The sequence below is a fragment of the Protobothrops mucrosquamatus genome, unplaced genomic scaffold (genome assembly GCF_001527695.2).
Source record: "Protobothrops mucrosquamatus isolate PMUCROS unplaced genomic scaffold, P.Mucros_1.0 scaffold1001, whole genome shotgun sequence".
Lineage (NCBI taxonomy): Eukaryota > Metazoa > Chordata > Lepidosauria > Squamata > Viperidae > Protobothrops > Protobothrops mucrosquamatus.
Window position 1 is genome coordinate 97727 of NW_015387238.1, and position 12307 is coordinate 110033.

A 12307-nucleotide genomic window follows, 5' to 3' on the forward strand; every position below is an offset into this window, starting at 1 on the left:
GGTTTAGTCCTCGACTTGGGGGTCGCGGCATTAAAAAGGTTGAGAACCACTGCTTTAAACTCAGTCCCGCAAGCTGGAGGCGCTTTGGGCCGAGATGTAGCCGGAATGGATCCACTTTGAAAACATTCTTTCCCGGAGGTCCAGGGTGGGAGGTGGGAAGAGTTTTCCCAAGTTCAAGGTCAGCTCCCAGCTGATTACTTTGCTATTTCGGGGAGGGGATGTCATCCAGGTCTTTATGAGTAACAATTTGGTGCAGAAAAGACTCAGGTCCTTGTCTGACTGCCAAACAACCACCATTACAGCATTTTGGCATCTTTGACATTCAGATAAATAGTCCAGTTATATGGATGTTCCCTCTTTTTCTTTCTTTCTTCTAGTGAACTTGGGAGAAGACCATTGCTTACGCTTTTCCTCCCTCCCTCCTCCCTCCCTCTAACCCCAATTTCCTGCCTCCCTCCCCCCCCCAAGCAGGACCAAGATGGCCCACTGCCGAGACCTCATGCTCTGCGCTGCCTTGGCCCAACTGGCGTCTCTGGGGGTCTCCCTCCACCTTGGCAGGGAAAGCACAGGTAACGCAACCCTGATGCATGGTGGGGCAGAAGCAGTGGCTGGGCAGGGTGGGCCAAGTGCTCCTCTCTGTCCCTAGAGGTGGGGGGGGGGCTCACAGAAGGCAGGTGTAGCAGTCAGACCAAGAGGGTTCAGCCTTTTGCACTTCTGATAAAAGGGGGAGGTGGGCAATGGCCGCCATGACTTCCACGTGGCCCCTGGGCCTCTTTTCACCTCTCTGCAGCTCTTCCAGATTATGCCAGTGAAAATGGATGGAATGGTTAAAATGTAACATTCTCTCTCTCCCAAAACTGGTGGAGGGGGGAGGCCATCCAGGGACAGGATGCAGCCGCGACTGTCAGCCATTGCCTCAGTCTAGGCAAAGAAAAGAAAAGGATGGAAGAGCAGCCCCAATGGGGAAAGAAAGACCCATTCAGTCCCTGCCAGTTCTGCAGGTAACCCCCCCCCCAGGCCTCTCACAGCTGGTCCCTCCTTTTCTCCCCCCAGATGAGCTCAAAGTTCTGCGGGTCTCAATTGCCAAGTTTCCGCCAGTGCGAGCCGTCCTGTCTGGCAGCCTCACCATCCCCTGCCACATCACCTACCTGCGGCCACTGCCCACTGCCGAAATGGCCGGCCGCCAAGGGGTTCGGGGCACCCTCCGAGTAAAGTGGACCTTCCTTGTTGATGGCAAAGAGACCGAGATCCTGGTAGCCCGGGGCCTGAAGGTCAAAGTCAGCGAAATCTACCGTAACCGAGTCTTCCTGCCCTTCTATCCTGACTCGCCCATGGATGCCACCCTGGTCCTGAGCGAGCTGCGCTCCAATGATTCTGGACTGTATCGCTGTGACGCTCAACACGGGATTGAGGACGGGCAGGATTTCCTGGAGGTGAAGGTGAAGGGTAAGAGGTTCCCACCAGGCTCAGCCCCAGCCCACCCAGGCCTGTCCCCCTCGGCTGCCCCTCGGCTGGATTGCACGCCTGGCTTTATTTCTGATGAGAGCTCAAAATGCTGGGTGAACTTTTGCAGCCAATTAAGTTAGGAATTGGTTTGCTTTAAGTGTAACGTAATCCATAATCTGCAATATGCCACAGTTAAATCATTTAAGGGATTTCTCAGCAGTAGCTTCACATTTGTGGCTTAAATTCCTTCATGCAGCTAGCTCTCCTTGAAGCTCTTAAAATCTGTCTTTTGGCCGCTTCCTTGCTATGATCCAAAGCAGTTTTTCTCAAACATCTACTGTATATCTACTATGTATTTACATAGTTTATTTCTGTTTTATTCAATTTATGATCCCCATATACTGAGTGGTGGACTAGTAAGTGTCAGCAAACATTTCCTTGAAGAGGACAGCAACAAAGATGATTAGGGGTCTGGAGGCTAAAACGTATGAAAATGTGTTGTTCATTTTCATACAGGAATTGGGTACGTCTAATTTAATGATAAAAAAGGACATGATGGGGTGACATGATAGCAGTTTTCTAATATTTGAGGGGCTCCTACAAAAATGAGAGGGGTTCAAACTATTTTCCAAAGCACCAAAAGGCAAGGCAAGAAACAATGGTTGGAAACTAACCGAGAGAGGAGCAACCTAGAACTAAGGAGAAGTTTCCTAATGGTGAGAGCAATCAACCAGTGGAATAGTTTGCCTCCAGACACAGCCGTATGTCCAGAGTGGTAGAGGAGGGTCTCCTGCTCGAGCAGGGGGTTGGACTAGAAGACCTCCAAGGTCCCTTCAACTCTATCATTCTATGTTCCTTTCTTTCCTTCCGTGAAGTAAGCAAAATTCTCATGAAGAGTATTTTTTAAAATCTATTATCTCAAGGAAGATCCGAACAGCTTTCCCTATACAAGCCAACGCGGTCAAGAAAACCTTCAACATTAGTTGATCAACCAAACCAAACCAAACCTAGAGGGTAGCAGAAGCTGTAATAAAATTAAGATCCTAGAACAGTGGAAAAGGGGGAAAAATGGCGGACAAAAAAAATGGCGGACAGCCTTGCTTGGCGACCCCCATGAAATGGTCGATCGACCCCAAATGGGGTCCCGACCTACAGGTTGAGAACCACTGTCCTAGAAGGAGGAGTGGTGGTAGAATGGGAGGAGGAGGAGTGGTAAGTGGAAGAGGGTGGTGCAGGAGGGGGACACCGGACACGTCCGTGAATGTTTTGTTTAGTTTTATTCTCTTTGGTTGATATTGTGATAATAGATTTATGTTTCTGTTTTTTAAATGAAAAATAATAAAAATTTATAATAAAAAAAAAATTAAGATCCTAGGAAGGCCACCTCTAGAGAACCCAGCCTTGTTGAGCCAGGAGGGTCCCACGGGCATCTTGTACAGCCCCACCCTTTCAGGTGGGGGAAGAAAGGAGTCAGGGAGCCTTGCAGTCACACTGCCTGGACAGCCGAGCGCGGGGCCCTCAGGGCAGTTAGCCTTGGAGTTGCAACGGTGCTGAGACTTACAGGCAACGCTTGCCGGTTGCTGGCCTCAGCCCCCTCCGAGAGAAAGATGCTCGGTTCGCCTTCCCCGCCAGGCTGGGCTCCGGCGGCCGGAGTCCTTCTCCTGCCCGAGAGAGAGCGGCGGAGCCCGGGCCACAGTTAGGAAGGCCCCGGGAGAGGCCAGGCGGAAGCCGGGGCCGGCGAGAGGAGGGCGGGGTGGCAAGGATCGCTGGAGCGTTTGAGGGGGCCCGGCGCCACCGGGCAGAAGCAGCCGTAGCCGGCGGGGGCCGAGCTCTGCAGCCTCCTGCCCGGCCAGGCGCCCAGGTCTCTCCTCTCGCCTCGCAGGGGTCGTCTTCCATTACCGGGGAGGCTCTTCCCGCTATGCCTACACCTTTCCCCAGGCCCAGGCGGCCTGCGCCCGGATCGGGGCGGCCATCGCCACCCCCGAGCAGCTCCACGCCGCCTACCGCAGCGGCTATGAGCAGTGCGACGCCGGCTGGCTGGCGGACCAGACGGTCAGGTAAGGGGGGCGGGGCGGGTGGGCGGGGCGGGGCTCGGGTGGCCGTCGCTCCCAGGGGATCGGGCCCTGCTGGAAGGCTCGGACGCCCCTGGACCAGTGCGGAAGGACTCCGTTCCTCTTGCTGGTTGGTTGGTTGGTTGGTTGGTTGGTTGGTTTTTATTTATTTATTTATTTATTTATTTATTTATTTATTTATTTATTTATTTTATATACCGCCCTATCTCCCTTACGGGACTCAGGGCGGTGAACAGGCGATACTAAAAACCACAATAATAAATAAATAATTTCTATGCTAAAATCAAATTAAATGACAGGCCTGTTCTAAAAACACCCCATACAAAACCCCCACTAAAACATAATCAAACTTAATCAAACTACGCCAGGCCGGCCGCACGGAATAGATNCAGGTCCGCAACTGTACGTAGGTCGGGGGGTAGGTCATTCCAGAGGGCAGGAGCTGCCACAGAGAAGGCTCTCCCCCTGGGGGTCGCCAGCCGGCATTGTCTGGCCGACGGCACTCTAAGGAGGCCCTCTCTGTGGGAGCGGACTGGTCGAAGGGAGGTGTTTGGTGTTGGTTACTTTCCCAACCAGCTTTGTTGGGAAAGTAAAAGGCACCTTTAACTGAACCGCCGGTATTGGTGTCCGATTGATTTTAACGCAAAAACGTCTGGAAAATCCTGCAGTAAACCGCATTTCCTGGGATAGGCCGCAACGCTTTTCCCTAAGAATTGCCTGGTCTGCACAGAAATTATTCAACATGGACGCTTAAAACTTTTGTACTTTTGAAGTTTACGTGTTTGTGTTTTTATTTCATTTTTTTCTTAGTCATCTTTAAGTTTTGTTTTTGGTTCTTAACTTTCTGGTCCGCAGACATTGCCAAAGTCTAGTTGGCTTCTTAGTTATAACTCTGTTCAGTATCCATGCCTAGGAAATACCTCTATGTTCTTTACCTAGAAGCCAATTTCAATGTGTGTGTGGGGCGAAAAAGAAGCAGAACCCAAATATACATATTGACCTGGCTGGAACTACTTCTCCAAAATAAATATTTTAGATTTTGCTGATACAAAGATATGTTTGCCTCTTAACATAGACCAGCAAAATAAACAAGTAAAGTTTCTGGTTTGGTGAATTGAATTATTTGCACAGTAATAAATGTATTTTATGGATTTTTCCTCAATCCAAATTTTTTTTTCAGACAGAGCTTAGGGGGGGGAAATTGCACAGTTCCTACATACTGGGCACATTGAAGATGGGGGGACGCAGATCCTCATGCCCACCAGTGGCCTCTGCTGACATCCTGCCTGGTCCCAGCAGAGCATCAGGAAGCCTCTGGCCACCTGGTTTCTCTTCCCAAGGCAGGAATTGGCTCAGGGGAACCAGGAAGAGAAGCCCACCAGAGCCGAGTTCCAGGCTGGAGAGATCTGTGCTGGGTGGGGTTAGAATCTTTCCACTTTCATTTTCTCTCACAAGGTATTTGGCGGAGCTCCTATTTATTCCCATTTCACATTTTGGGGTTCTTTTCCATCCTCATTGCAGGCAACCAGTCCTGACTTGCTTTAACATGTAACCAGACTATGATCACCTCTAGGTATCCCATCCATACCCCTCGCGAAGCCTGCTATGGAGACATGAATGGCTTTCCGGGAATCCGCAATTATGGCGTAGTCAATCCAGATGACATGTATGACGTCTACTGCTACGCTGAAGAACTTTATGGTCAGTTCTGTGGCCAAAAGCCTTTTGCCCCACATGGCCCCCATCCCATTCCGTCTTCTTCTGGGACCAGGGCTGGTGGGCTGTCTTCTGCCAGGGGGTGAGAAGAGCCTGGCATGAGATTCACTCCAATAATTAAGTGGGGCTGCTGGCCACGCCCTCTCCATTCGATGCGATATCTTGTTTGATTGTTTTTATCTTCATGGTTAAGCCGAAGGGGGAACAGCTCATTTTGCTTGTCATCTCTTTAAAAACTCTTGGAGTCAGTCTGATTAGCTGATCTCAGATGAGGGGCCACAGAAAATCCCAGGGCTGTGGACTATACTTTTAAAAATATTTTCTTTTGAAATCAATTTGATTGTAGAATAGAACCATTACAGGAAACCCCTTGCTGCCTCCCACCAGTAAATTCCATTTTTCCGTTTTTTAAGCCAAAGTGATTCCAAAGAACTTCTGTGTGGTCGGTATTTCAATAAATAAAGCATGCTGGTGCTTTTCCTTTTAAAGCATTGTGAGCATTTCTGCCTGCAGGGGACCTGTTTTTGGTGAGCTCCCTGAGGAAATTCACCTGGGAGGAGGCCAAAGCCGAGTGTGAAGCTCAGGGGGTGGAGATGGCCACGACCGGCCAGCTCTATGCGGCCTGGAACCAAGGGCTGGACCACTGCAGCCCAGGCTGGCTGGCAGACGGCAGCGTGCGCTACCCGATTGTGACACCCCGCGAGAAGTGTGGAGGGAATCTGCCAGGAGTCAAAACCATCTTCCTCTTTCACAATCAGACGGGATTCCCAGATCCCCAGAGCAAGTACGACGTGTTCTGCTTCAAAGGTAAGCAGGGATCTTCCTTGTGGGACTGGGATTCAGGGTCCACGTTGCGTATTTGGCCAGCTCCTGCACGGCAGGCGGTAGCTTTCCCCGTCGTTTGTCTCCTGGCCAGGAAAAACTGGGAACGTGAAAGTTCAGGTGGTCTGCCTTTCCTTGAGAGGGGGCTTGGTTCCTGTGAGCAGTTGTTTCCTGCAGTGTCCTCAGTCCTTTGCCCAGGATTTTTCTTTAAACAAATGCACACTACAGGCCAAGTATCTGAGTTGCCAAGAAAACCTGAAGAGCTGAAGGCCCTGAAGGCGAGGAAGGGGCTTGTTTACCCTCTTCCCAGATGGGACATGATTTGCTGACGTTGAACTCACTTTATTAGCAAGCAGGAGCCTCTCTGTGTCATCCGCTGGAAGGTCTCAGATGCCCTCAGCTGGACAGGATGGGGTGGCTCAGGAAGCCGGCTGTGCGTTCCACTTGCACGGTCGTTTTCACCAGGGGCACATCTGGCAGAAGAGACCTACCTAGCAGTGGGTAGCTCTGGTTCCCTCTGATGGCCAGGCCAGCCACTGCTTCCTACAAGTGACATCTGGAGACCAGCTGCCTCTGGAAATTCCTTGGTAGCCCAGCTCTTTCTTCTCTTTAACATCCAGAGGGGTATTTGGGGTGGGGGGGCTCTCCCTGCTCCTTCATTATCAGAGCACAAAAGGGCACGACCTCTGGCTCCCACTGTTGCCCTACGGCATCTCCTCCCATGAACAGCCACAGGCCAATCTCCTCCTTGCTCCTTCTCCTCCAAAGGGTCACTGGAGCCCAGACCCAGAGCTTTTGTCTTCTCCTCCTCACAAGGCCATCCCTGCCCTCGTTTTTCCCCCCCAAGGAGGAGATTCCCAAGCAAGCAGCCACTGCTGCCCGGCCCAGCTGCCCAGATGTCTTTCAGGGTCCCAGAAGACGGCCCGGGCAGTAACCCTCGCTCTCTTTCTGTTGCAGAGGAGACCGGCCCTTCCCTGGAATCTCCCGTCCCTGAGGCAGAGAGCAGCAAGGAGATCAGCACGGTGACCCAGAGGATGGAGGAGCTGCAGCTGGCCGAGGGAGAGCCCGAGGGGGCCAAGGAGTCCAGGGGGGCCATTTATTCTGTGCCCCTCTTCCAGGATCCCGTTGAGGTGCCAGAGGAGCCAAGCAAAGCCTTTGAGGAGGCGGCCACCACAGAGCCCGAGGAGTCTGGCCCAGGCGGTTGTGACAGGCGGAGCGGAGGAGAAGAGGGGGAGGAAAGAGTTGGCAGCTGTGCCAGGCGACACGGGCCTGGTAGGTGGCAGGAGAGAAGGGGCATTGTTCTGGATCAAGCAAGGAGGCTGCTGCTGGATATTGCTTGATGCAGGCAGATTAACTCCACGGAAAGGTTTCATGCAGATTACTTTAATTCATCAGGCATTCTTTAAACCAGTGGTTCTCAACCTTTTTAATGCCGCGACCCCAACCGGTCGTAAGTCGAGGACTAAACCGGTCGTAAGTCGAGGACTACCCAACCGGTTATAAGTCGAGGACTTTCCCTGCCCGGGAACGCCACGCATGCGTGGTTCCTCCCCCTGCGCCGGCCGAGGCATAGCTGGCAAGTGGCAGAGACGGAGCAGGCCGACCACCAGCTGTCCCAGCCCAAGGGAGGTAAGGCACCCGCCAGAAAAGGGGGAAAAAATGGCGGACGGACAAAAAAAATGGCGGACAGCCTTGCTTGGCAACCCCCGTGAAATGGTCGATCGACCCCAAATGGGGTCCCAACCCACAGGTTGAGAACCACTGCTTTAAACATTAACTCACAGTTACTGAAGATACATCTGACATTCATTGCATAATCTGTACCCAACATGTAGGTAAAAAGAGATAGTTTCTTCCATGCTACGGAGCAAACCGTTCTCGTGGCTGGAATTCATAAAGACCTCGCTGACCAGCACATAGCCAGGAAATCCGGTAACTAATCAGAAGTCCCTCCCAGTGGCCAGTCCGAACACAGATATGACCAGGTAACTTAAACTACATTACCCAGAAGGCTATCCCTTAAGGGGACAGTTCTTAATTCCTAAGATAGCTATATACTCTGACCAGCACAGGAATCTTTTTTTAAAAAAATACTTAAATATGAGTTTTACATTACTGAAAGATAACACAAACTGAAATCGGGAAATGAAAGGAGAGAGGGCAAAAAAAGAATATTTAAAGAAGCAACTCCCAATACTCTTTGCAACAAGTACTGGCAAATTAATAAATCCCTCTCACCCCCAGTAGAATTACATGCACGATTCATTTTTTACCATAATCCTCCCCTCTTGACCATTCACAAATCTAAAAATCATCATTTCTGTTCAAATGTCAGCAAAAAGTCTATAAAGGGTTTCCAGAACTTTATAATTTTTTTCTTACGTTAGCTTAGATCAAACAAGTCAACTTCATATTCCTTTCTTTTGCTTCAAACCATGTTTATCTTTGATTTCATGAAGTTGCTGTAGTAGGATTCACATTTGCTTTCTCCCATCCCAAAGATTTCTTCAGGGTTTTAGAAACATTTTCTTGTAATCCTGAAAAGAAGTCCCAGCCCGGGTCTTTTTTCATCTCTTGAGTTGCCATTTGTGTTTCTTCTCTGATTGTCTTTGCTATTTTGTAATCCTCAGTTTCTTTATTTTCTGATATTTCTCCAGCAGCTACAATTTGTATCCCCTCTTCATCCTGTCTATCCACAAACTCTTCCATATTGCTGTCTATCATATTTTTCACTTTTTCTCTTTATATTTTTTTCAAAGAAATGCATTTACAGGTGCAGAAATTATTGCTGCTAAATTTGCTATAAGTTTCTCTCCCAGTTCTTCAAAAATCCTTTGAAATACCACAAGTGCCCTGCCCTTGTTTGCCATTTTGCAGGCTTCACTTTCTTTTTGCTGCTTGGAACTTTAGTTCCCTCCAGTGGCCGATTTCTATACAGTTAGTCCTCACTTACCAACATTTATTCAGTGACCATTCAAGGTTGCAATGGTGCTGAAAAAATAACTTTATACCAATTTACAACCATTTATGATCTTTGCCACATCCCTCAGCCACATGATCGTTATTACAGTCAGTATGTTGAACTGTGCCTGCCCTATGTATTTTTCTTTCTTTCCTCCCTTGCGGAGAAGAGAGATCGGAGAAAGGGAGTGCAAGAGAGTAAGCTTTATGCTCTTCTACACATTGAAAGCAATGAGATTGTACCAGCAGCTGAGAGCTAAGAGCCATGGACACGCTACACAAACAGCTTACAGCACTGAGATCTATTTTTCTCCGATCCCTCTGTTCGGTGGGGGCGGGGGGGGGGGGGAAAGCAATTTTTGTGGATTTTAGTTTGTCTCCTTTGCCTCTGTTTTCTTTCAAAGCATCTTGGATGTAGCGCTTTCAGTTTCCCCCAAAGTCAAAACAATCCACAGCAGTGAGAAGCCCTGCTGGATGTGGGAATGTCCCGTAATCTGCACTGTAGACCCTGAGCTGAGGGGTGTCATTTTCTCTAGCCAGGAGAGAGAGAGAGATGGGGAGCTTAAGTGTCTGGAATGGGACAATTGGCCACAGCCACCTCCCCCCAGTTGCTCCCCCCCCAGGGAAAGAGAGGAGCAGGAGGAGGATGAAATTGTCCATTGAGGCCAGTTCCCTGGGGCGAATTACTCAGGGTGAGGAGGCTGGGGAAGGGCAACTGGAGAGGGGCAGCTGGGGTGGGGTGGCTGGGGTGGGGAGGGGTGGCATGAGGTGACCAGGGTGAGGCAGCTGCAGCCAACTGTCCTAGACCCTAATTGTCTGGCTATACTCAACAGCAGCAACGCAGTGGGAGGAGGTGGCTTGCGTGGCCAAGGGCTCTGTGTTTCTGTGGCCACCTTCCTGATGGTCTGGACAGGCAACCCCTCTACCTGTCAGCCGGTTGGAGGGGCTCGGGGTGGGGGCAGTTGGGGGCCAGCCGCTGCCAAGGCCTTGCTTGCGAGAGGTGGGCTTCCCAGTGCCTGATGGGGTGTGGAGTGCATTGGGGGAGGGGTCTGTGTGTGAAAAGAGGCTTATGGTCCTCTGAATGTTGGCTGCAGCTGCAGCTGGCTGCAGCTGCCTCACCCTGGTCACCTCATGCCACCTTTGTCTGTGGGCCTGATCGGGAACTTCCTTGCCCACCAGATACCCCTGATAATTTCACCTGGATACTTGAGAGCAGATTGATTAATATCTGATGATTGATGTCGGATCAATTAATTGCAAATTGATTAGAATTTGACACAAAGTGACAAGAGGCAGGAATGTTTGATGATGCCCCACCTGTACCAAAATGGAGGGCGGAGGCAAGCCCCTCCCCCCCGAAGCAGCGTGTTGCGAAAAACGAAGTTCCGCTGCTGGAGCCTCCATTTGCTTTGTGGATGCCGAGGGGGCATCTGGGGCCCCTCCCTGGACGTCCTCCCTCTCTCACCCGCTTCCTTGGGCTTTTCAGGGCGAGAGCCAGCAGAGCCCGGCGCAGAGGAGGTGCCCAGCACCCAGGAGGCCCACGTCACGGACCAAAGGCAACAGAGGGAGGAAGGAGAGCCAGAGATTTCGGAGGCATCTCCTCAGGAAGGGGAGGCTGAGGACGGAGAGGCAGTGGGGAGCCAGCCCAGGGATGAGAAGGAGCCCCACGGTGTCCGCAGCCCTGCAGAGCCCTCCCCAGAGACCGCAGCCAGCTCCTCTGACAGCCCAGAGGGAGAGACAGTGGGCAAAGTCCATGAAGGTCTCTCTGCGTCTCCCTCAGAGACGGTCACCGAAAGGACTCACGGTGCCGGCCAGGGCTCCAGTCCCCCTGAAGAGACTGAGGCGGGAGCTTCTTCTGCCAGGCAAGTCGAAAGCAGCTCCCCCGTGTCTGGGCGGGCAGGCACTCGCCACCCCAGTCCTCCCCGAGAGGCAGGATCTGAGCCTCCAGGGACAGCCGCCTTCCCGGTGACCCCCTGGGCTCCCATGCTGCTCCCGTCCCTGAGCGTGACGCCAACCGGCCCATCTGAAGAGAGTGGGGACCACTCGGGTTCCTCCTGGCCACCACCAGCCAGGGTCTCCCCGGCCGCCATCTCCAGTCCTCCAGACGAGGCCGTGGCTACCCCGAAGGCTTTTGCTGGCTCTGGAGAGGAGCCTGAGATGGAGGATGGGGCTGAGACCGAAGCCGGCCCTTCCGAAGAGGAGCCCTGGGCAGAAGCATCGGAGAAGGAGCAGGAGGCGGCTCTGACGACGACGGTGCCAGCTGCAGAGGAAGAAGGGCACCCGGGACACCAGGAGGCTGTCCCCTCTGGAGGCCCTTTGGGCTTGGACTTCTTCAGCACCCCGTTCCTGGAGGCCTCCTTGACTACCACCCACTCTCGGCCAGTTCTGCCCACTGAAAGTGCCAGCCTTGGAGCATCTGGCAGCGTGTCAGGTAATCCTTTTGGCTCTATGGCTTTGGCATCCTTGGCCACCATTTTGGCTGTCCTGCCACACTAAGCCCACCCCTGGCTCAGCATCTCCTTTCAGGCTGCGCTTTCCTGTGTCCCCTCCCTCCCTCCCTCCCTCCCTCCCTTCTCCTCCTCCTCCTCCTCCTCCTCCTCCTCCCCACTCATTTCCAGGACTGGGGAAGGCAAAGGAATCAGAGAAGCACACATGATGCCCACAGACACAAACCACCCTAGAGAGTGTGGGCTCTTTAAGTCTCTCCTACTTCTATGAAGTGTTTTAACCACAGTTTCCATGAAAAAACGAACCAGGAAGGAGACTAATTTCAAAGAGAAAGAAAAATAAGAAATTAAAAGCTTTCTAGAGAAAACTGTCTGGATGTTTGTACCTGTCTCTGTCTTTCTTTACTTTCCCCCCCTGTGCCTTCTTATCTTTCCTGCACTAATGAACTTTCCCTTCAGAGAATTGCGGTTAGAGCTAAAAAGGGTCACTGAGGTCATCAAGTCCACCCTCTGCTCAACACCAGGATCCAACCAGCTTCTCTTGTCAAACTGAGGAAGAAATATACGGCCAGGTTTCAGAATGCAGTTGGGGAGGGGAGGAAAAAGAAGGTTAGGGGAGACCTGCAGCGTCCCCTGGGATCTGGGAAAAGGGCCTCTGGCTGTGTGGCTAGGGAAATAAACGCACTGATCGAAAGGCAGCTCCCGGGGCAGACGGGTTTCTTCACTTCCCCAAGAGGGTGAAATAGGCTCCCTGCCTCGGGAAGCAGCCCTGGGAGACCAGAAGAGCAAGTGCTTTTCAAGTGAGCTCCTTCGAATTTGGGTCTTTAAATATACTTTGTTTTG

General features: G+C 51.7%; 1 protein-coding gene across 1 annotated transcript in view; it reads left to right on the plus strand.

The window, feature by feature from the left end:
• The first annotated feature begins 478 nt into the window (after positions 1-478).
• Positions 479-12307, plus strand: part of LOC107290907 (brevican core protein-like) — a 17100-nt gene continuing 5271 nt past the window's right edge. The window contains exons 1-8 of the mRNA XM_029284832.1: positions 479-569; positions 1054-1446; positions 3329-3503; positions 5092-5219; positions 5748-6041; positions 6972-7006; positions 7058-7328; positions 10504-11448. Coding sequence (XP_029140665.1) covers positions 479-569; positions 1054-1446; positions 3329-3503; positions 5092-5219; positions 5748-6041; positions 6972-7006; positions 7058-7328; positions 10504-11448 — 2332 coding nt within the window. The remainder of the gene's footprint in view (positions 570-1053; positions 1447-3328; positions 3504-5091; positions 5220-5747; positions 6042-6971; positions 7007-7057; positions 7329-10503; positions 11449-12307) is intronic.